The 24,550-nt window shown below is 32.8% G+C and overlaps 2 protein-coding genes across 3 annotated transcripts; one reads left to right on the top strand and one right to left on the bottom strand.

Moving 5' to 3' along the window:
* Window positions 1-275: 275 nt before the first annotated feature.
* On the bottom strand, window positions 276-9,784 carry LOC143079111 (transmembrane protein 143-like). 2 transcript variants are annotated; one of them, XM_076254296.1, is made up of 6 exons: window positions 9,646-9,784; window positions 7,622-7,824; window positions 6,688-6,847; window positions 5,772-5,966; window positions 3,819-4,443; window positions 276-1,112 (listed from the first exon to the last, which is right to left on the bottom strand). In XM_076254296.1, the coding sequence occupies exons 1-6, from the start codon at window positions 9,733-9,735 to the stop codon at window positions 799-801; spliced, it is 1,587 nt and encodes a 528-aa protein (XP_076110411.1). In that variant the 5' UTR covers window positions 9,736-9,784; the 3' UTR covers window positions 276-798. The 2 variants fall into 2 exon arrangements, with proteins under 2 accessions (XP_076110411.1, XP_076110412.1); XM_076254297.1 differs by having other exon boundaries at window positions 9,652-9,767.
* Window positions 9,765-24,380, top strand: LOC143079112 (DNA replication complex GINS protein PSF2-like). The gene is made up of 5 exons (XM_076254298.1): window positions 9,765-9,922; window positions 17,182-17,296; window positions 19,831-19,930; window positions 21,315-21,441; window positions 24,021-24,380. Exons 1-5 carry the CDS (start codon window positions 9,833-9,835, stop codon window positions 24,138-24,140), a joined length of 552 nt encoding a protein of 183 aa, XP_076110413.1. The 5' UTR covers window positions 9,765-9,832; the 3' UTR covers window positions 24,141-24,380.
* The last annotated feature ends 170 nt before the right edge of the window (window positions 24,381-24,550 follow it).

The raw sequence follows: 24,550 nt of genomic DNA, 5'->3' as shown, positions 1-24,550 counted from the left end.
ACATCGCATTCATATCTCACTTGATGTTTCTGGTTGCTGTTTGTGCTTTAAGTATATATCAGGCCCTGGATTTATCTTCTAAATTGCTTTGATTTGTCACACATGGCTATTTATATCTTAATATTTGGCATGGGATTTGCTCATTGTTGAAGGCCATGCTGTGCCCTTTTATACAATGTAGGTAGTTGATTACATCCCCAACCTATGGTCTATGATGGATAGTTGTCATACCACATCCCCCATTTTTATACACATTGAAATAAACATAAGAACAGTTGGTCAATGCACTTTTTTTAATGTCTTTAACTTTTTATCTATATAAATTAGTATATATAATTATAACATTCTTCCCATTATGAGCTCTCCATGACATACAAATTAGAATTTCATTTGATTTATATTTCATTTCAAATACAACCTACAACATAAATACCAAATGAAGGTTTGGGAAATTGTAGCAGAACTGTACTGTATTAATAAAAATGGTACATTTTTAGAGTAAAACATAACAGCCATCAAAACCTTGATTCATGATTTCACTTAATTCTTAGATATATATACTTAACTTTGAATAGTAAACAGACAGTTCTATTACTTACTTTGTCTGTACAATGGATAATCTTGAATTCATGATTTATAGGGGTGGCACACCACAAATCAACTGAAAACATACACGTCACTACTTCTAGTTACAAAGTTATGAAATTCACTTAAAATTTTAACTTTATAAATACAAATCATGTTTAAAAACACCTTAATCAAATTAAATATAAAATCCTTCTATGCCTAGCTCATCCTTTAAAACCATCCATACTTCTTGTCTTTGTTTTCTTCTTCTGTGTATTTCTCCTCCGTTTCTAAGAAATAGTCCCTGTCGTAACCCTCTAATAAATCTTCCTCCATACGTTCTACTTTTGGTGATGGTTGCTGTGGAAGGTTACGCATGGCTGAATCAAGTGGTAATACATTTAGTTTCCCGTTTAATTTACTTAGAATACCAAAGTCTTGTAAGTGTTTGATGGCTTCTGACGAATCAAATTCTATTTTGGCACCAGTCTTTTTCTCTATCCATTCTTCACATTTTCTCTCTAAATGTAAATCTGTAATATTTCCTGAAATTACAAAGAATATCAGAAAATATCTTCCTGGATACAGCTACTGTTACATGTAATATTAGGATATTGATTAGATGTCAAAATATGGCAAAATATTTAAGAAATATGAAGATTTCAATAGAAAGTAATAAACAAATACATATATCATGAAGGTATCTAGAGAATGATAAGCAAAAATATTCTACTATGTGATGTTTTTCCCCAAGGGATAAAAAAAATGGCCTGCTACATTTTTAGTTTTATGAATCTTATAATCGACATTTAGTTGATGTTAATTAAGATGCCATAATGAAGAGGATGTTTTTGATTGATGTTGTCTTCTTTTATAATAGATATATAAAGTCAAGGTAATATTCAAATCAGACTTTATAATTATTGCTTAGTCATTGCAAAATAATCATTAATCCTCACCGTGAAACAACTGTCATAAAAGAAGGAGGTTTACATGTAGATAGCTACAAAACCCAGTTTATTTAAAAAAAAACCTACCGCATAGGCAGAATGACCCCCTCCTAAATTATTAAAATATTCCCAGTGGCATTAACCACACTGGCCATGATATCTCAGTGTTAATAAGGTACCAGGGTTAACATTTTAAACATCTGTACTAGGGGATGACCATTTGATTTTCAGGAGGGGGGGGATAGAAAAATAATATTCTTAGACTAATTTCCTAATAAATAATTATGACCTAGGCAGGATGGAAAAGAATGATCTGCAACACAAACTACAGGAAATAATTGTGTACAAAAGTTAAATGAATTATCAAACGGTCGCCCTTTTTCAGTAACTGTTTATACAGAAAAGGGTACGTTTTATCAATTTTCACCTGGTGAGATTATACAAGGTGAAACGAGGATTCCACATGGCCAAGGTGTTAATTGCCTTCTTAATTTATGACCTTATACTATGTATATGAAGTGAGCCCCGCTTATTTATCTAATTTATTCTTCCCGTTAGGTGAACGATCTCAGCGTGAATTCGTGACATTTAAAGGTACAATTAATATAAAGCCAGGCGGCATATCAGATCGTATATAATACTGCAATCAACAACACAGCAGTAGTCCGTTTTAAAATCTTTTATTGTGTCAATTGTTAATAATTAAAGTTGTCTGGTCAATATAAATTTTATATTTTGATTCAAATGATGCTCATGTTGTTAGAAATGACCCAAATGTAAATGCAAACACTCAATCAGATGCTTGTTTTTCCAAGTCTTAATGGTCACTGCTTACAACCGTTAGCCCCCAGTTGATAAACTCTCGAGAATTATCGCGTGATTTCATAGTTTTGCTAATTAGATTAGACATGCGCAGTTAAATGTGAAACTGGTGTATTACATCCACACGTTACCCCATCATTTTCTTGTACATAATCAGGAATATGCAATTGTTTTCCATTTATTCCATTGTTTAATATATACTAGAACACACCCGTGATATCGCGGGTCTGTGACTGAATTAAAATAACTATGCGCAAGCCTTATTTTGGTTTTAGTATTGTCATCTGATAAAGTCATGCCGATTGTAAGATACACAGTTTTCTCTGCTTTCAAATCTTTCTGTTTGAACCCGTCGAACTGGAACTTATCAATTATTGATAATATTAATTATTTGGAAAACAAAAGGTCCTGGAATGTAATATTTTTTAATCAACAGCATTGTCCTATATTAGTTATAAATAAAGTTGAATTCTTTGATTCGCTGTTTTACGTCATGCCCGCTAACTGTACCTATACGCCTTATTTTAGTCCAGATTTTTAGTATTCTTATTGTTATCTTAGAAAGTCTAACTGATTAAAATACTACAATAGGTAACAATTTGACAATTAGGTAGTGTCAACCCTGTGATTATGACCCATGTAATACAATATAGCATATTAATCCTGAATACACCGTTTGGTGGTGCGCCTGTCAAATGCGGAACGTACAGATAAGGTAATCGGTAACAGGTGAATATACTATTGGTATCGGTATCGGACTCGACCCGGAACTTCTTAATTATTGGCAATATTAATTACGTGGAAAACAAAAGGGCCTGGAGTGGTGTAATTTTTAATCTACACCTTTGTACTATATTAGTTATATATAAAGTTGAATTTTTTGATTCGTCGTTTATACGTGATGACGGCTGACAAATTAGACCTCGTAATTTTAGTATTATAGATTTCAAAGTTTTATTTTGTCAAGTTTGATGGTCTTGCCCCTTTTTGTAATTTACCTTTGAGTTTGGCATGTTTGTAAAAACTTTAATTACGTTTTTTTAAATCAAAGAGTAAATTTCATATATATGCAATTGTCAGACATTTGCCAATCATACATACTATTATCATTCACTCATTTCTTAAGTTCATAAAAGTGCTTACTATGGTGAATATATGAGGGTCTGGATAGAGAAACTTCTTTCCGTATTCCTTAACTGACCATTTTTTTTCTCTTAATTTTTTTTCAACTATTGTTCCCAAACCTTTCTTTATTCTTTCTTGTTTTTTGTACTATTCGGAAAATATCCTACAAGATTCTGTTACATGTATATTGCTTATAAATGACTTATAGCAGCTAGGCCTACTGTTCGGTGTGAGCCAAGGCTTGTTGAAGACCTTATTTTGACCTATAATGGTTTTTCATTGACACTCATACCACATCTTCTTATAGTTCGAACAATTTATGATATTAAGAACCTAATTTCATTTAATTCATACCTAATTCTGTTGGTACAAACTGAACGTCCTTCTTCATTGCTAATACTGATCTATTTGTCAACAGAAATGTATAGGCCATGAGTGCCTCTTTAAAACTTTCATCTTCAGCTCGATCAACCAACAAAGCCAAGGAGCCACGATTATTTGCTACGTTCTTAAAATATAATTGTCTATTTAATCGTGCAAGGTATTTATTTTTACGATTATTGTACACAGTATATGTACGACCTCCTATCATTCCAGCCGTTATAAATACAACCAAAAACCAATCTATATTCAGGTGAGCTAAAATCGTGACACATTTTGCCAAAACAGAAGACATTGCAAGGAATGCCGATCCTGCTATAATTTGTTTGTCTCTTGATTTGATTACTATTCTTCCATCTGGTAATAGCATTTCTAAACCATTTACTGGAACTTCTTTATAAACTTTTAACATGAGTTTCTGATCTTTCTTTAACCTTAAAGCTACTACAACACGTTTGTAAAAGGCAGGTCCATCTGTCTTCTTGACAGGTGTCTTCCAAAACTGTAATTTTCTATACCATGGAATACTCATTTCTGGTTTCTCTTTTCCTAAGGCCCAAATACGAAGAATATCAAAATTGTTCCTATCCACTTTGACCTGTAAATATAAGTCAAATAATTTATTATTGTGTAGAAATTGAACATTTTAAGGACATTCATATACTGAGGCTTCTTAAATTTATCTGCTATTTCTCTAAAGATAAAATGCTAAGCAGGGTGCAGTTTGATACAACCTCAGCAAGTATGGACACAACAGTCAAGATTGATACAGCTCTAAATTTTGTTTGTGATTAAATATTTTGCACAGCATATTTTTCTGACACAGAATGAATGTGGACTTTAAGAACTTAAATATTTTAAATTGGACATTAACCTTTTATGGTCCAATACCCAGTCTAAATATGTGGTTAGATTCAGCATATCAAAGAACCCAAAGAATTCAATTTGGTATGAAATAAAGAATTCAATTTTGTACGAAATAAATTTGGACCAATTTAATAAAAGGGACCAAAGTTTAAAAATCATAATAAACGGTTAGATTCGGCATATAAAGAACACCACAAATTCAACTCTTTTAAAAATCAAATGAAGTTTAATTTTTGACCCTTTGGACCTTCATGTGAACAAATTTGGAAATGGGCCCAAAATTTATGAAACTGTTAACAGAGATATGTCTTGCTTTTTTAGTTATTCTAATAGTGCAAAGCAAATTATTCATTGTTGATGCCACAGCCGCTGCCACTTGTAACATCATACATATGTCTAGCTTTTTAAATTCCTTCAAGGGGTGACAAAAATCTAAATACACTGTAAGATTTGGAATATCAAAGAGCCCCTATAATTCATTTTATGATGAAATCAAACAAAGTATAATTTCGAACCTTTGGACCTCGATGTGGATCATTTTAAAAACTGGCTTAATATCCAAATTCAAAATAAGTGGTGACAGGTTAGATTCAGCATATAAAAGAACTCAAAGACTTCAAGACTTTGAAGTAACCCCCATTGAAATTGATCATGAAAAAAATCAATCCCAACCTTTCTTTTGGGGTGTGTAACCTTATGGTACAAAAATATAGAGATCCTTACACTTATACTCAAGTTACTGTCTGGAAACTATAAAACTTCTTCAGAAAATAACTAGTTAATTCAATGCTGCAAAAAAATTTGCTGTCAAATAAAAATGATCATGAAATTACCAAGGTTCATTGTATTCTATACATTAAATGCATTACATGTGTGGCTAGCAGAGAATATCTTTATTAGCGTTATTGTTAAAGTGCAGGAGCCATATCTTGTGAATGGTAAAAATGAAATATGGTCAATACCAATCCTGACCTTCATTTTATCATATTTAAATTTTAAAAGGATCAAGCCTTAGCAGCTTTCATTGTTTAAGCATAAATAAAATGATAATTTACAAACCCTAACACCCTCTGACACATCATGCTCATTCATAGATCTAATGAGAGTATTTTCTGAGAGTTCATGAAAGTTTGCCTTCTCTACCAAGTCCTCAAGTCTTTGTAATAACCAGAACTCATTGTCAAGTTTCTCACGTCTAGTGTACTTTCTGGTTTTGACTGCATCTTTATCAGGATTAATAGGATCAAACAGTGCCTGAAAAATAAACAACTTTATGTAAATACTGTGAATTAATTTATTTTTGTGGGTACCAATTTTTTGCGGATTAAGGAAAACTAACATGTTCACGGAAATTTTGTTTCATAGTTTTGCCACTGCATACAAGCCTATAGAAAAAAAAATGTTATTCGTTGAACATTTAATTTCATGGTTCACCTGTGTTGACGAAATGAAAGAAAACTGGTATCCAACGAATAATCATGAATCCACAGTAGTATATAACTTTGGCTATATCTAGATATAGGAAGATGTGGTACGAGTGCCAATGAGACAACTCTCCATCCAAATAACAATTTAAAAAAAGTAAACCATTATAGGTCAATGTACAGCCTTCAACACAGAGCCTTGGCTCCCACCGAACAACAAGCTATAAAGGGCCCCAAAATTACTAGTGTAAAACCATTCAAACTGGAAAACCAACGGTCTAATCTATATAAAATAAAAAAACGAGAAACGAGTAACACGTATAAATTACATAAACAAACGACAACTACTGTACATCAGATTCCTGACTTAGGACAGGTGCAAACATTTGCAGCGGGATTAAACGTTTTAATGGATCTATACACTTAAAAATAGGGTCTTGGTTGTTTGATATTTTGAATGAAAAGATAAGTTGCACTTCAATGATAAAATTGATAGTACTTTAAAATGCAGATGTTTTTAAAAAACAATTATGATGTCTTAATGTACTTACCTTAATTTCATGAAGAATGCCATGGTATTTGTTAACTATTGCTGAATCTAGTCCTACAGCAAAATCTGTATAAATTTTCTTCTCACTTTCACTTAGAAAAGCCTTTTCTTCAACCAATAATCTGATCAAAGACTGTCTTGTAAGTGGAATGTACCTTTCTCTAAAATCAAATGATAATGACTGAAAAATTAACCAAAGATCATATAGATACAGAATCACCGTCATTTATAATTCTCACTGCCAAAATTATACTGTTCTATAACTTTTATAATTCTTTTTATGACAAGAATTAGGATAAAATACAACAAAACTTATATCCAAATTGCAGCAAAAGATCATTTTCATAAAAAATCATAGGCATGCTTAAAAATTAAAACAGCTTTATTGATTGTTGATGTGGTTCATAAATGTTTCTTGTTTCTCCTTTTTTACATAGATTAGACTGTCGGTTTTCCTGTTTGAATGGTTTTAAACTAATATATTTTTGGGGCCCTTTATAGCTTGCTGTAAGATGAGAGCCAAGGCTCTGTGGTGAAAACTGTACTTTGACCTTTAATGGTTTACTTTTACAAATTGTGACTTGGATGACCTGCACAACAGAGTAACTGTAATGTATTTAAATAAAGTCAATGTAGAACTTTCGTTTCTGGAAAAAGTTTTGTATGTCAAAAGTGGTTTCATCAATCCTTTTTTTAAATACCAGAAAAAATACATATGTACTGACGTTTGCTGAGGTAGATGTTGGACCAGTTATTGATTTGAAAGATACTGGTATTAACTAACAAATTCTAAAGTACATTTGTGTATTACAGTATCTAGCATTTCTTTTTGTAGATATCCTGCATTTTACTCTGTGTCAACACAATAGTCAAAAGGAATTAAAACTTAATACAAAATAAATCAAATCTGTAGCAAACATATAATTAGAAATTACTTGTACAAATCTTCTTCCTCTTCTACTTCTAGAACAGGTGCAGTTACAACTTCATTCTTTGGATCAGACGTCTCAGCTAGCTTATCATTTCCTACACATCTAGTTGTAGAAATTGTACGCCATTGTATGTGTTGGCATGTCTTGAGATGGTAATGTCTTGGTGCTTTTGAAGAACATATGGTGAATTCATGATTCAGTAAACACTGTAAATATAATAAAATTTTATATTTAAGAATGTTTATGTTTGTTCAAGTAACCTAAGGTGCAAAATAAAATAGTCTTTGTCAGTCTGGTTGTAAAAGTGCTTTTTAGTATTGTATATTATAATAATTAACAAAAGTGTAAGATTATCATAATAAAGTATCCAAATTTTAATAAAGCGGGACCTTTTTCATAGAAAAAACATGATCATGATAATATGGACAAATAAAACTTTTCTTAGGAATATAATTGCAAGACACACATTCCTAATAAAATTATGGTCATAGACTTGATTACCTTGGAAGAAAAATCTGGCAGAAATTTTTTATTACTGGACCGAATTTACTGTTACATGTGCTAGGGTTGTGGCCATCCAAAGTCTGATGACTTCTTTAAGGGACCATCATATAGTCTTCTTTTAAGTAAGACAGCTATAAGAATTCATATCAAAAGGATTTGCAATTTGTCTACCTTTTTGAAGCAATACAATAAACATGGCCTCATTTATTAGCCTTTGTAACCAATATCACAGATAGACATGGGATGGGTTAACAGTGTTCTCCCAAGGCTGTTTTAGTGCTGTGCTTTTCAGCGCTATCACAATCACCCGCTGTTCTACTGCACTGAACGTATAGGAATATTATATTCAATCCCACATTGTGTTTTTTTTATATACACAATGCAAAATAAAGTAAGATCAAGGGGGCAAGCTGTTAAAAACAATTAACTTTCTTGTTTTTTCTTTTAAATCTGAAATGTTTAACTCATACCAAGGCAAATACATGCAGTATTTTCATCAAAGCAAATTTTAATAAAAGAATACTAGTATCAATTTTAATATGTATACTTTTAAAAATGTTTTAAAACATGTTTTAGAGAGTTCTTATTAAATTAAAGAATATCCAATTTAATATGCGCTTATATTATTAAAATATTTAGGAGAAGACTTATTTGCTGAAAGATTTCTAATTTTAATAAGTGCATGTTTCTTTCTTAATCTACATGTATATACTTCTTATTAATCTTAAGACCGACAAAATAAGAAAAAAACTCTGTAAGTTTTATTTGTCCATATTATCATGATCACTGTTTTGCCGGAGCCACAAATTAGCGTCAAGGAGGCTATTTTGTCGGAGCAAGTAAAATAGCCCCATAGAGGCTATTTTGTCAGAGCCCGCAAAATTTCCACTGCGTTTTTATAATAGGGCCTATTCAACTTATGGCCTTATTGACATAAAAGCCTCTTAAAAACCTATAACCTTGGGAGCACCTGCTTCATATGGGGGAATTTAGGTTGCAAGGTCTCTTTTCGACTTTTGTCCTTTAACTCATAAAGTCATAATCTGTGTAACTGCTATCTTTACATACTTCATATGCTTTCACATGTAACTACCTCTTCATGTAACTTAAGCGACAAGGATAAGAGATCAAGCAAATACGAACGTTACACCAAGTAGCCTGTAGCCCAGACTTAGAAGCTTTTAAGTCTGGTGCAAAACCACATATGTACTGCTAAACCAAACCATGTTTTTATCAAAATACAAAAAAAAATTAAAAAAAAAAAAAATGTTTTTTGCAATTATTGTAAATATGTTAAGTTAATTTGTTTCCCTTGTATGTGCCTTCTTGTAATCTTCAACATATTGAAGTTAAGCAGTATTATGTAGATGTGGTAGATAACTCATTAACTGTCAAAAAAACAGATTGACAAGGATGTCAATTTCCTATTTACTCAAGCCAATGTCAGAGGTCTGACTCTCAAGAAATAATAGAAAAATGTCACAAAAACGTTGAATGCAAGGGCAATGAATAATTTAAAAGACCTTTACTCCTTTTGCTACTTGTTTTGCAAGTCCTGCTTTTCGGGACAGCAGAAGGACAGCCATACTGCCCGATTGCACAGTCTGTCTCATAAAAGCGTTTGACGAACGGGCTTTTCCCTTAGCTGCAAATTCATTCGAACAACGCCGATTCATGTCACCTTGACCGTAACTCCCGCGAAAATCTTGAATGGATCCGGCTGAAGTGGAATTTCTTGCTGAAAAAGAGGAAATATCTGTTGTCCCCAACTTTACACAGGATAAGATATACCTGATTGGTGTTAGTAATAACACAATAAGAACGCTCAATTTACTTCTTATGCATGACATTTTTGTTATACAGTAGCATAATTTGAAGGCATTTATTTGGTGCCATAATTATTCCATAATGCATAAGTCTATGTTTGGTTACCAGTCTTCACACTTAACCACAGGCCCAGCTGGACTTACAAAAATACTTAAGACATGTCAAAGTCATCTCTACAGTCTAAAAGACTAACTAAAATATTCCCAAAAATCTCACAGCAATGTACTATAGTATAAAGTGGGTCTCATTGGGATCTAAGCGTGATGCTGGATTGCCATTATTTTTCTTATCATGACACGTAATAATTGTTGTGCTGTGAAAACAGTACCACGATTTCCCGAGAAATACAAAAACCTTTATAATATCCCCAAAACAAACTGATATATACAGATACATGTAACAAAGATTTGTTATATGGTATTATGCTTTTTTCTTGTGGTGTTATGCTACTTTTAACAATATTAAAAAATAGTAAAGATATTTGTTACTCACTAAAAGTGCAATTTCACTTCAAGAACTTGATTTGTATGTGTTGTATGCAAAATATGATATACGCCATATTGTTTTTAACAAGGAATTTGCATTCAAGATATACGAATTGATTTTCTGAAGATTCCATGTACTTTCATTAATTATTTACGCCTAATTAATCCTTATAGTTGTGTGATGTTATACCAATTTAAGCAGTATAACAGCATAAAAAATCTTGTTTTCAGGATATATCTGTTTTGGGGAAATTACCTTGTTCTTGTATTTCTCAGGAAATCGTGGTACCCCTGTGAAAAAGGGAAATGAAGTCTAGCCAGATATAGGGAAATTACAAAAGAATGAGAATTGCTTATGTACATAGTGTGAGCTGCAATCTAATTTAAAACCGATCTCTCATCGCTCCTGTTTCTGATATGTCGCGTGGGAGATCTAACGAAACCCGCTTTGAGGTCACTTGTGAGTGACCTTGTAGGTGTGTCTTTTTCGACCAATGAAATTGAGTCTTCCACGATCTTGGAAGTTTAACGTAAGGCAAAGGGATGTAACTCATTTTATTTACGACGAAATCGTCAGTCAAAATAATTCATAAACTTTTTTGATTGGCTTATTAATAGGTAGTCAACTCATTTGCATATCTTTATAAATTCATAACTTTAAGTTCACTCACATGTGACCTCATAGCCGGTTTCGTTAGATCTCCCACTCAACATATCAGAAACAGGAGCGATGAGAGATCGGTTTTTGGAAAATGACGCGTCAGCGGCATTGTTCCAATACCATTGACCAGAACAACAGGAAGTCGATTATTGCCTCTGCCTACCGCACTCGGTTTCATATTTACTATTTTACAAACTAACTGGTATCTGCTTGTATTCCACTACACTCAAACAAAGTGTTGTAGTCGGAAGGAAACCAGTTTACATACTTTATTGTATTTACAACAAAAATGTTGACCTGTCCATAGGAAGGCTTGTATAGTCCGCGCTTTTATTCTCCAAATTTGGACCTTCCAGTGGGGATGCGGACTATATAGTACAATTAGCAAGAAATAGGAGAACAAGTTCAATATTCGCGGCGAGGTTGTTTACGTTCCGCCATCTTTGTTATTGATATTGTAGAGGGCGCTCTCATGATTTTTCAAACTTATTATTTTAACTCATCCATATTAATAAGTTATTTCTATTTAATATCAAATTAAAAGTGATAAATATAAAAACTAAACCTTTCATTACAAATTTCTCCTTTCGGTTCAATGCATTTAGAATTTGTAAACTACAAAACGTACTCGGTTATTGTTCATTCCGTTTTGGTGTTTCATACCGACTTAAATGGTTTGTATAAACTTAAGACCCTTCAAACATTAATGTGATAGGAATATTAAAGACTGTTTTACAAAAGGATAGAACTGTTTTATTTTCAAAGTCATATTATAATGATATCTGTCATGTACGGATTTCGACTCTCACCGGTTAATTTCTTCTTTTACACGTGCTTTTCAAACTTCCTTTCAAAACATCGCAAAGTTCAAAATTGTTTTTTAGGTGAATTAAACTTATTTTAACAATCATGAAGCGTTCTAAAATCATTTTAAAGCAGTTTCTACTTCTGTTTGATGATCGAAAACAGGGCCGTCTCAAGAAAATACGGCAAACGATCGCAGAGGATTTGAAATGTACAAATCAAATCGGCATGTAGTCAAATCGGCACCTATTTGAACTCAATTCGGCATATTATAATATTTTCTATTCAATTAATTAATAACTTTTACCAAGTACATAGTTAATATGTTGTTGTGTATAAAGGTAAACAACGAAGCCCTTACCCAAGCTGTTGTTTTAACAATGAGACAATTAGAAAAATAAAATGGAAAACTACAAGTACCTTTCAATAAATCAAACTTTCATGCCAAATAATAGCAAATTTAAGGTGTTCTTTTTCAGGAAAGTTTAAACAGCATTAAGCCAACACTCCTGTAAAATGCTCAACTGGTTAAAAAATGCATAACAAAATATCCAATACCGTTAATTCCTAAATATACCTCATATATATAATTAAAAATACATGTTCCAGACCATATGAGTATTTGGACCGTACATGTACGGTCCGGACTGTATACGTATAATCGTACGGTCCCACCATACGCGTACGGTCGGACCATATGAGTAGACGCGTATGGTCCAGTACGAGCTAACCATTTATCACAATCTTTATTTTTAGTTTTATAAATTATGTTCATTACAATTACTTTTAGATGGATAAATTGAACAATTGAAATTAAATATTTGTTTAATTGTTTATCTGAATCCTATTTTGGTACTCTCGCCCAAGGTGACACTTACTACCACAATTAATGATATATTTTTTACATTTACATGTTTGCAGTTCATTCATGTTCCTTTGCATTTGCATTATTTTGTAAAGTTTCTAATATTCTAAAATTGTCGTCCCACATTATGTTAATTCTGATATCGTAAATTTCTATGATCATAATTCAATTAATGTATTACTGATCCACATGCTAAATACAAGATATTAACAGATTTAATAAGCTTGAATTTTTGTATTAGTTAAAAAATAAAGTTTTTATTAAGTCTCCCAAACAAAGTTTGGAGACTTATCTTCTTCTTCTTCTTCTTCTTCTTCTTCTTCTTCTTCTTCTTCTTTAAAAACTTTAAAAAATGAACTTGTCCGCAGCGTTTCTCCAAAACCGCTTGTCAGATTGACTTAGAATTTCATAAAATGGTAGCCTAATATGTCTAGGTGAGCCATCAATCTTTCATTTGTGCATTGGGGTCTATTAAGGGGTATTTTGGGGGGTAGAAAGGAGGAAGGAGTTTACTATAGAACCATATGGGATTTTATTTTCTAAAATTTTCAAATGAATATAACTTGAAAACTGTAAGTGATAGATACATGCAGTCTTCAGAATTGATTATAGGACAATAAAACAAATCACATGAAATATAGGGGGAGTCCCTGGGAGTTCATCCCCACTCCCTTCAATTTGAGAATATGCTTATATTTTGTAAACGGTCCAGATCCCCACCCCTAAACCATATATATTCTTGAATGGGACGATAAAACAAATCAAATGAAATTAATGGGAGGGCCCAGGGGGTCATCCCCACCCTTGTCAATTTGAGAATGTGCTTTTATCTTGTAAACGGTCCAGATCCCCACCCCTAAACTACATATATTCTTGTAGGGGACAATAAAATAAATGAAATTAAATTAAAGGGAAGTCCCTAGGGGGTCATCCCCACCCCTTCTTGTTTGAAAACTTGTAAACGGTCAACATCCCCACCCCTAAACCATATATATTCTTGGAGGGGACAATAAAACAAATGAAATGAAATTAAAGGGAAGTTCCTAGGGGGTCACCCCACCCCTTCTTATTTGAAAACTTGTAAACGGTCAACATCCCCACCCCTAAACCATATATATTCATGTAGGGGACAATAAAACAAATTAAATGAAATAAAAGGGAATTCCGTAGGGGGTCACCCCACCCCTCTTGTTTGAAAACTTGTAAACGGTCAACATCCCCACCCCTAAACCATATATATTCTTGTAGGGGACAATAAAACAAATGAAATGAAATAAGAGGGAAGTCCCTAGGGGGTCACCCCACCCCCTCTTGTTTGAAAACTTGTAAACGGTCAACATCCCCACCCCTGAACCATATGTATTTTTCTATGGGACAATAAAGCTAATCAAATGAAATTAAAGGGAAGTTCCTGGGGGTTGCCCCACCCCGTTCAATTTGAGAATGTGCTACTATCTTGTAAACGGTCCAGATCCCCACCCTTAAACCATATACTTTCTTGTAGGGGACAATAAAACAAATGAAATGAAATGTAGGTAAATTCCCTGGGGGTCACCACCACCCCCTCCTGTTTGAATACTTGTAAATGGTGGAGATCCCTACTCGTAAGCCATATATATTCCTGTATGGGACAAAAAATCAAATCAAATGAACATGGGACCATATGAATGGCGAGTTATGGAAGCTTTGTTTGGGAGACTTCGTATTTTTTCGTAATATTTTTGGACAATCCCTTCCTTAGGTATTTAACTCTTTTTGCTTAAATACTGAAAACAAATCTGGCAACCCCTTTCTTATTTTTACTCTTTTTGCTTAAAATACTGTTAAAAATATATATTTAACATGAGTGACGAATTGAATATATCAGGTGTCGATTTAATCAGGTGTCGATTTAACCAGGTGCCGATTTGACTATACCGGGTGCCGATTTGAACAGGTGCCAATTTAACCAGGTGCCGGTTTGACTAGAATTCTTTGAAATTACCCGAGTTTCATAAGACCTTTGATAACAGTAACAAAAAGATTATTTAAAATTACCTAAAATTTTCTGGGAGAAGGGGGTTTCGGACTATGTACCAGTGAGAAATATACAAGCCTTTCTACAGTATTTATTTGTACAATTCAGGTAGTCTTGACCTATTCATTTGTCTTAAAAAAACAGCCAGTTGTCATCTTCACTTCACACACACATATATACGAATATCAATTATATGCTTACGAGACATGTTGCATTGTTAAACTAATTACGGTATGTGAAAATCAAGACTTGCATAAAAAATATCCCAATATTAGAGACAGTGGCGTCATTTTTCCTCAGAGCTTTCAGCTCTTTGATTAATTAGATTGTGTGAGCTGGATACAGGAATATGACAAAACAGTGAGCGGGATCCGGGATCAGAACCCCCAAGTAAAAGTAACCTAAACTTCATCATGTTGAAGGTGGTCATAACAAAGTAGAAGTATGAAAGTTGAATAGCTAAAATCGATCAGTCAGGCTTAAATTAAAATATTGTTTGTTTGCCCTTTACCGACCGACCCTATCAATTCGTTCCGCCTGAAAATCTTTTATTTGTATTTACCAGCAAGATTTTATTTTATTTTATTTTTTCGTTCCTACCAAAAATCTTATATTTGTATTTCCCGCTCAAAACTTTTTTACCGGAATCCTCGGGTTTTATCTTTACGTATAAGGTCCAGTCCGTTTGGCATCACCTGAGCGTTTGACATGAACACTTGCATTTGAAGTTTCAAAGCATTTGTTTGAAATCGATGTTGAACGCTTTCTGAAATCATGATATGAAGTACGTTACTCTGTACCTTTAAACTTAAATTCATTTACAAAAAAGTTTGTTTGATACAAAAGTATTAACGTGTGTACAAACTAATTTGTAAACGGACGTTGTATTCTATGTAGGGATGGCCTTTTGTGATCCGCATATCAGAATGATTATGTTAACGATGCCGCTAAATTTATATTTATATCTGACATGAACCAAAAGTGACAAAACCCTGTAAAGTGGAGAATATCTGGCAGTAAAATCGCCAAGTTTTCCATACAGATCATTTATAAATGTGATGCAAAATACGTGACAATTGAGTTTTAAGTCTTATAGCATTTTTATTGGAAAAAAAAGCACACACGAAATTTGTAACACTCTAGGGACTTTTTCTACTAGTAATATATGTCTGCACGGACATTATCTTACCAGTACAAAGTTATCTCTTATATATTTTTTTTCAAAATTAATAGTCCCAGCGGAAAACTTATTTGCAAAAACAAAACGGACAAAAAAATGACATTATGCAGATTTTGTATCTATAAAATAAAATATTTTACCTACCTGCCTACCCATAACAAATAATATACCGAGCCAAGTTATTTTTTTGGGGAAAAAAATAAAATATTTTACCTACCTACCTACCCTGTTTCAAAACATATGGTCGGAAAAGGGCAAACAAACAATATTTTAATTTAGGCCTCACTGTGAAAACCGTTCGAATATGAGAAAGTAAAGGGTGGCAGGTACACAAAGAACAAATTGATCAATTTATATAGATCTAAGGCGGTCATTCTCCTCCAGAAGCCAAATAGCAGTGCATTCATTAGGACGGACAAATATTCCATCCTAGCTTGTCTGGAAAAACAGCCGTTTGACGTCATAGTAATCTCGGACTAATTACATACATGACTGTACTTGTTTCAAATGTGATGCAAGACTGTTGTTACTGTAATACCTCTAATATATTTATGAATTTAGAATTTGTTATTCCCAATACCCTTTAGCTTTTCCCAAGGGATCTGTTTGAATTTCTGTAAATGTCTTTTTGGGTACAGGTATCGTCAGAAACAATATCCAATCTGCTTAAAAGTTAAATTTCTGATCAGATAAATTTGGTATTGATAATGGTAATATAAATTGTTCTTTTGAGTCATTTGCTGGTTATGTGGCACATTTTGTTGTTCTTTTTGCATATAATTCTAAATTAAGAAAAGGAAGTTCTTTTCTGATTTGTTTGGTTATTTGGCACATTTTGTATGCTGGCATTTATTTGTAGGCCAGCATCTCAGTGTGTCAATGCAACTAGACATGCCTAACATCTATGGAGTTTTGAAGGGCTCTGAGAGTATTTCCATTCACTATGAAATTATCAGCGTTTAATTGAAAATTGATTTAGTGATGTAGCTAAATCTAAATTCATTCAGAAATGTAAAGTTTTCTGTTATTGGTGACTTGGCCTGTTTTTCCTACTTTAATTATTTTTGTTTTGGGCAGGTTGCTAGTTTACATGCAATGGGAGAAACATTAAACTGAGAATGAGAATGGGGGATGACATGTGCTGAATACTACTTCTTACTGTTGTGTAACTGGCAATTGAAATAAACATTCAAATGTACAGTGTGTTGTATATGTTATAGGGAGATGTAGGACCTTTTAATGCTGGGCTTCCAGTCAAAGTACCACTATGGATGGCCATTAACCTGAAGCAAGGACAAAAATGTAGGATTATTCCCCCTGATTGGATGGATACAGGTATTTAACCACTTATAGGAAATTATATCTATAAACTTAAAACATGACTTCTAATCAGAAAAAGTATGTATGTTAAAGGCCATTCCTGTTAAGTAAGGACATTCCCTAATTTTGCATGGTTTGTCCATCATGTTTATAAATCCTATCACCTTTTTATGATATTTCATGCAAATCCTCCTTAACAATTCAACATGCATGAAATATTTGCCATTGGACATTAAGCAACGTATAATCAATCAATCATAAAAAGACAAAAATTAAAGAATTGTTAAAATTAAAAAATAAATTATGATGAATTGTGTATTTGTTATCAATGCAATAAGAAAGTTGCTCATGTGTTTTAGATATTTTAATCATTTTTGGGAAAAAGCCTTCAAGCTGTAATGACATATAGGGTTGACCAGACATTCATTTTTAGCTCACCTGTCGTCGTAAACTATTTCAAGAATCTTCTCTGAAACTACTGGGCCAAATACTTTCAAACTTTAACTGAATGTTCCTTAGGGTATCTAATTTATAAATTGTATCTGAAGTTTTGATCTATCAACAAACATGGTCGCCATTGCTAAAAATAGAACATAGGGGTCAAATGCAGTTTTTGGCTTATAACTCAAAAACCAAAGCATTTAGAGCAAATCTGACGTTGGGTAATATTGTTTATCAGGTCAAGATCTATCTGCCCTGAAATTTTCAGATGAATCAGACAACCTGTTGTTGGGTTGCTGCCCCTGAATTGGTAATTTTAAGGAAATTTTGCTGTTTTTTGTTATTATCTTGAATATTATTATAGATAGAGATAAACTGTAAACAGGAATAATGTTCAGCAAAGTAAGATTTACAAATAAGTCAACATGACGGAAATGGTCAGTTGACCCCTTTAGGAGTTATTGCCCTTTATAGTTAATTTTTAACCATTTTTCGTAAATCTTAGTAATCTTTTACAAAAATCTTCTCCTCTGAAACTACTGGGCCAAATACTTCCAAACTTTAATTGAATGTTCCTTAGGGTATCTAGTTTGTAAATTGTATCCGAAGTTATGATCTATCAACAAACATGGTCGCCATTGCTAAACATAGAACATAGGGGTCAAATGCAGTTTTTGGCTTATAACTCAAAAACCAAAGCATTTAGAGCAAATCTGACATGGTGTAATATTGTTTATCAGGTCAAGATCTATCTGCCCTGAAATTTTCAGATGAATCAGACAACCTGTTGTTGGGTTGCTGCCCTGAATTGGTAATTTTAAGGAAATTTTGCTGTTTTTGGTTATTTTCTTGAATATTATTATAGATAGAGATAAACTGTAAACAGGAATAATGTTCAGCAAAGTAAGATTTACAAATAAGTCAACATGACGGAAATGGTCAGTTGACCCCTTTAGGAGTTATTGCCCTTTATAGTTAATTTTTAACCATTTTTCGTAAATCTTAGTAATCTTTTACAAAAATCTTCTCCTCTGAAACTACTGGGCCAAATACTTCCAAACTTTAACTGAATGTTCCTTAGGGTATCTAGTTTGTAAATTGTATCCGAAGTTATGATCTATCAACAAACATGGTCGCCATTGCTAAAAATAGAACATAGGGGTCAAATGCAGTTTTTGGCTTATAACTCAAAAACCAAAGCATTTAGAGCAAATCTGACGTTGGGTAATATTGTTTATCAGGTCAATTTCTATCTGCCCTGAAATTTTCAGATGAATCAGACAACCTGTTGTTGGGTTGCTGCACCTGAATTGATAATTTTAAGGAAATTTTGCTGTTTTTGTTTATTATCTTGAATATAATTATAGATAGAAATAAACTGTAAACAGCAATAATGTTCAGCAAAGTAAGATCTTCAATTAAGTCAATTTGACCAAAATTGTCAGTTGACCCCTTAAGGAGTTATTGCCCTTTAAAGACTTTTTTCACAATGTGTTCATCATGTTGACTTACTTTAAAAAATCTTCTCCTTTGAAACTGCTGTATCAATTTCAGCCAAACTTAGGCTAAATGAGTTTCAGAGTATCTAGTATAAATTTTATATTTTATTTCCTTGTATGTCAAGAAACATAGCTCCTATGGCTAAAATAGAACATAGGAGAAAATGATTATTTTTTTTGGCTTTTGAAGAAAATAGGACGATCCAAAAAACATTTAAATAAATTGAAAAGCCAAAATAATCATTGATGAGAGATTTAACCAAAAGAATTAAGGTGAGCGATTCAGGCTCTTGAGAGCCTCTTGTTACTTTCCAAGACTCCCACATTAACCATTTTGGCTTTGTAGATGAAAATAACTCTAAAACTCATACTGATTTGATGTAAAAAGTTATCAAAGGTACAAGGATAAAGTGATAAACAAGTAAAAGATTGGATTTATTCCCCCTTTAAGCACATTTCACTTCTATTTGTGAAATTATCCTACTCTGAACTCTTCATATTTATAAACGCTTCTTTAACTATCTTATTTTCAGGCAACCTTATTGGGTTGTTGGATTTATTAAGAGTCGTCAGCTTCTTTTATTAATCTGTAGACGTTTTATTTCTTAGAGAGGCTTCAAGACAAGAAACAAGAAGAAACAGATAGCAAGTTCTTTACAGAGATGCCTAGTCCTCATTTCATGGAAATAACACAGCTGTTACTTAAATGGTAAGTTACTGTATACTCATTATCAAAGAATAACACAGTTGCTACTTAAATGGTAAGTCACTGTATACTCATCATCAAAGAAATAACACAGCTGTTACTTAAATGGTAAGTCACTGTATACATGGTATACTCATCAAAGAAATAACACAGTTGCCACTTAAATGGTAAGTCACTGGATACTCATCATCAAAGAAATAACACAACTGTTACTTAAATGGTAAGTTACTGTATACTCATCATCAAAGAAATAACACTGCTGTTACTTAAATGGTAAGTCACTGTATACTCATCATCAAAGAAATAACACTGCTGTTACTTAAATGGTAAGTTACTGTATACTCATCATCAAAGAAATAACACAGCTGTTACTTAAATGGTAAGTCACTGTATACTCATCATCAAAGAAATAACACTGCTGTTACTTAAATGGTAAGTCACTGTATACTCATCATCAAAGAATAACACAGCTGTTAATTAAATGGTAAGTCACTGTATACTCATCATCAAAGAAATAACACTGCTATTACTTAAATTGTAAGTCACTATATACATGGTATACTCATCAAAGAAATAACACAGTTGCCACTTAAATGAGGAAGGGACTTTTTATTTGACCCCACCATGCATTCATTTTAAACTTGGATATTTCATTTAAATGTTAAAGCAATCTTTCTAAAATAACCACCACCAATCAGATTTTTAAGATTCTTGCTCCCCCCTCGTCATTAAAGAAATAACTCAGCTGTTACTTAAAGTCATAGGAAACTTCAAATTAAAATATGCATATGTTTTTTTATTACTCAATGGAAAGTTTTCATTATAAAACTTATGTACATATACTTTTTTCTGAAGAAAATTCTTTGATTTGTTCATATTTAAAAGAAGTTAACTTTATGTTAATTGCTTCCTTCCAGCAATTCCCCAACATATTTTCGGTATTCAAAGTGACCTTAGTGTGACCCATCTCGTAAAAATCCGGTGATCACAATACGCATGGAAATTGTAAGTTATGGTAGACTCATCATTAAAGAAATAACACAACTGTAACTGAAATGTTAAGTTACTGTATACTCGCCATCAAAGAAATAACACAACTGTAACTTAAATGGTAATGTAAAGTAAATTTATCCTCATCAACTAAGAAATAGAACAACTGTTTTCACTTGAATGGTAAGTTAATGTTTACTCAACAACCAAATAACACATTCACAAGAAAGTTTACTTTTGTATTGGACATCCCATGTTCTACTATACAAGATGTTAATCTTCCAGTATTAAAACTCAGAGCATTGTACATGTACATTTTATCAATCATTCACAAATTTGTTTAGTTCTTTCGTCATGTAATTACTTGACAAATAAGAATAGTATTTTATACTTTCAGTGCGACAGACGATATTCCTCATGCAGACGAAATACGAACCCTTGTAAAAGATATATGGGATTTAAGAATAGCCAAGTTAAGAAGCAGTATTGACACTTTTCTTAAAAGTGATGCTACACATGCCAAGGTACTACTAAATTCTAGCTGCATAAGCTTTTGTTGTTACACAATTCCTGTTGTAATTGAACACTTATAAGATTTCCATCAATAAGGCCTAAAATAAAATTTCATTTGTTTGGCATTGCCGCCCGACCCACTGAAAAACTTGCCGCCCAAATAATTTTATTTGCGTTTCAGAAATTTTTTTTTTTTTATTTAAAAATATCGAAATTGTGCCGGAAATTGATCGTATCCACCGAGTTTGTTCCTGGCTTTACTTATTTCAAATCATGATCTTAAAAGCGCTTGCCTTACACTGTATTGGGAGCAAACATTTAAATCACATGGAATAGAAAAAGTAATGTCAAAGAGGCCGGCAGGGGAAGGCATCTCCCTATGCTGCAATGCATTGGTTAAGGGAGATGGATTTTATCAAAAATCAAATTTCAGCTATTCTTTGAAAGAAACGTTCTGAGAGACCTTGTAGAGGACTCAATTTTATCTTTTGTAAAGCAGAAACAGATGATTTCTGCTTGACTTTGTCGCTTCATGAGATAGAAGTTTTTCACCGGGACATCACAGAACAAATATGCGTGGCTCTTACATTTGATGAACTTATTAAATATTTGAAATTTATCATTGACAAATTTTCCATTGAACCAGAGAACAAAGTATCTACTATAGTCAGAACCACAATGATGCATTCAAGATAATTATGGCTGTAAGCACCAAAGCTTATAAAATCCCCTCCTTTTCCACAATTCTAAGGACTCATTAATTTATCTGTATTCATGTAATGCATGTCCAGATTTCTGTTAATCAAACAAGCATTACAACCAATAATTTATTTATCTGCAAAAATTGTCTGTCCTGCTGCATATTTCCATTTTGAATTTATCATACGTTTTAAACCTATCCCTGAAAAACCTTGCACTTGGATAATATTAGTATAAACACCATGTCTATTTGTGCCAACCTTCCAAATTTTTAATATTTTGCTATCCTAATTTGGAACAGATCCTTTATCCTCAAAACTTATCAGGCATGTTTGTATGGTAGTTCGTCACACCTTTCATGTATGATTACTAGCCTCCAGGTATTGGTTTGAGCCCTAGCTGGGCAGTTGCAAAATTAAGGTTTGATTTTCATGTCAGATGTGATAAGGTTAGTCAGTTTCCTCCCACAGGTTGCCATTTTCCTTCAAGTACTACGGTTTAGTACAGCACTAAAACTGACTGCCATGAAATTACCCATATGGTGTAGAAAGTGATGTTTATAAAACCAAAGCAAAGTTTTAAATCTTTGTCCATTTGTACAAGGAGCCGTAGTGGTTGAGCCATTTAACTTATGGTAATTTTACCAAACTGTGACCACAACTTCAAGATGTGACATCAGGCCTCTGTTCAATGGGCAGTCCCACAAAAAAAGTTCAATTTTCACGTCGTACATTTTATATGGTTAATTTGTCAGTTTCCTGCCTCAGTTCTGTGTTTTTTTCTGGGTACTTTGGTTAACTTTGCCAATAAAACTGACTGTCTTACGTGAAATTATCCATATGATGTAGAATGTGACATTGATGGTTGACCCCTTTCAAAAAAACCACCAGCATGTACACACAACAATGCTGCAATGCTTTAGACAGCATTGATCTGGAGACTTCATGATTTACATGTATAAGGCTTTTAAATGTAAAAAAAAAAAAAAAAATCCCTACCTACCTACCCACCTGCTAATAGTGTGGGTCGGCAATGCCAAACAAACAATTTTTTAAGGGTGGCCTAATGAAACAAAAAGAAGATATTAACAAAAATACCAATTAAAACTTGGTAGCTTTATAGTGAATGTCCTATTTATGAACTCGTAGAGTATTAGTCTGTCTGTCTGTCCATAGCAAGCATACTTTTCTCATTAGTTGTTGACCTCTCTGCACGGCCATTTAGATTTGACTAGATTTACAGGGATAATGGAACTTTTACTATTTTTGGCATATTGCAACATAATGGCACACTGAGATCATTTGAATCCTCCTAACACTGAATTATTTGACAAATTTGATCACTGATTATTCCGCTTCACATAAAAATGTGGTATTATGCAAATATTTTTACAACATTCCCAAAATTTCTACAAATTACAACATTTCATCTACTTATCTGAATCAATATCTGGTATTCCAAGATAGTTCTATAGTTGCTAGGTTCTCCAAGATTTATAATGATCAATTCAGTCAAACAAACACACCTAGCAGAATTCTTTATTAGTGGTGGTCTTAAGGTGTTGACCACCTAAATTTGAGGGAACAATAGCAATAACAGTGAGAAGCAGCAGATTTCTGAAAGAACCCCTCAGGAAAAAGAATGTTGAGAACCCTGACTCTCTGTAGTTTTAAATTCACAATTTCATGATGAAACTCTGAGAAAATTTATTTTTTTGCTTCTTGTAATTTCGAAAGATTAAATTTATGTTTTAATAGAACTATTTTCAAGATATGATCTTTAGCATAATGAAGGGTAAATAAAGGCATGCACTCCTATAATTCCCACTTAACAATAGGCTTCTGTACAATTTTATTGTGGTTATTTTAATCATTGATAATAATTATTTCAGTTGAATTATTTGACATTGATGGAGTTGAACACTGCAAGACCATTCCTCACCAAAGCCTTGGATCAAATGCATCTCTTGAGATCAAACCTTAGTGGGAGAATACAGTCAACACAAGAATGAATAAGCTCGAGTTAAATTGACAATAAAAACAACATAAGACTCTCATGTCGCAGGTTTCTGATTCTTGGAAATTTTCAAAGAATTTTCAAATAGGAAATATGAATGAAGATTTCATAACTGTGATACAAACGCTGATAAGATGAAATTTTTATACCAGAAATTGATTCAGCTTGATATGTAATTAAGTAATTTATGAAGTTTATCACATAATAAAATACTACTGTAAACAGTTCAGAGAAACATTTTGTTTGTCCTGTAGCAAGAAACTATAGGTTATAGAAATGGAAGGTTAGGAACCCTTCATAGCCGGGTTATACAAGACTTGAAACTATATAAGTTGATGATTCTTAAACTTATCAGTCAAAAACAGACACAAACAAAGCCATAGCTTAAAAAAGAAAAAATTGAGT

This window comes from Mytilus galloprovincialis, chromosome 6 (genome assembly GCF_965363235.1).
Source record: "Mytilus galloprovincialis chromosome 6, xbMytGall1.hap1.1, whole genome shotgun sequence".
NCBI lineage: Eukaryota > Metazoa > Mollusca > Bivalvia > Mytilida > Mytilidae > Mytilus > Mytilus galloprovincialis.
Note: the sequence above shows the minus strand (reverse complement) of the source record. Positions and strands in the feature narration are given on the sequence as shown.

Excerpts from the sequence above, each read along its gene's own strand:
- LOC143079111 (XM_076254296.1), bottom strand. The coding sequence starts at position 9,735 with ATGAGACAGACTGTGCAATCGGGCAGTATGGCTGTCCTTCTGCTGTCC. Across the intron at positions 6,848-7,621 it reads GAGGAAGAAGATTTGTACAA|AGAAAGGTACATTCCACTTA; the intron begins GTAATTTCTAAT and ends ATTTGATTTTAG. Across the intron at positions 5,967-6,687 it reads GCATTCTTCATGAAATTAAG|GCACTGTTTGATCCTATTAA; the intron begins GTAAGTACATTA and ends TTTATTTTTCAG.
- LOC143079112 (XM_076254298.1), top strand. The coding sequence starts at position 9,833 with ATGGATCCGGCTGAAGTGGAATTTCTTGCTGAAAAAGAGGAAATATCT. Across the intron at positions 17,297-19,830 it reads CCCTGATTGGATGGATACAG|AGAGGCTTCAAGACAAGAAA; the intron begins GTATTTAACCAC and ends TTTATTTCTTAG. Across the intron at positions 21,442-24,020 it reads GTGATGCTACACATGCCAAG|TTGAATTATTTGACATTGAT; the intron begins GTACTACTAAAT and ends TAATTATTTCAG.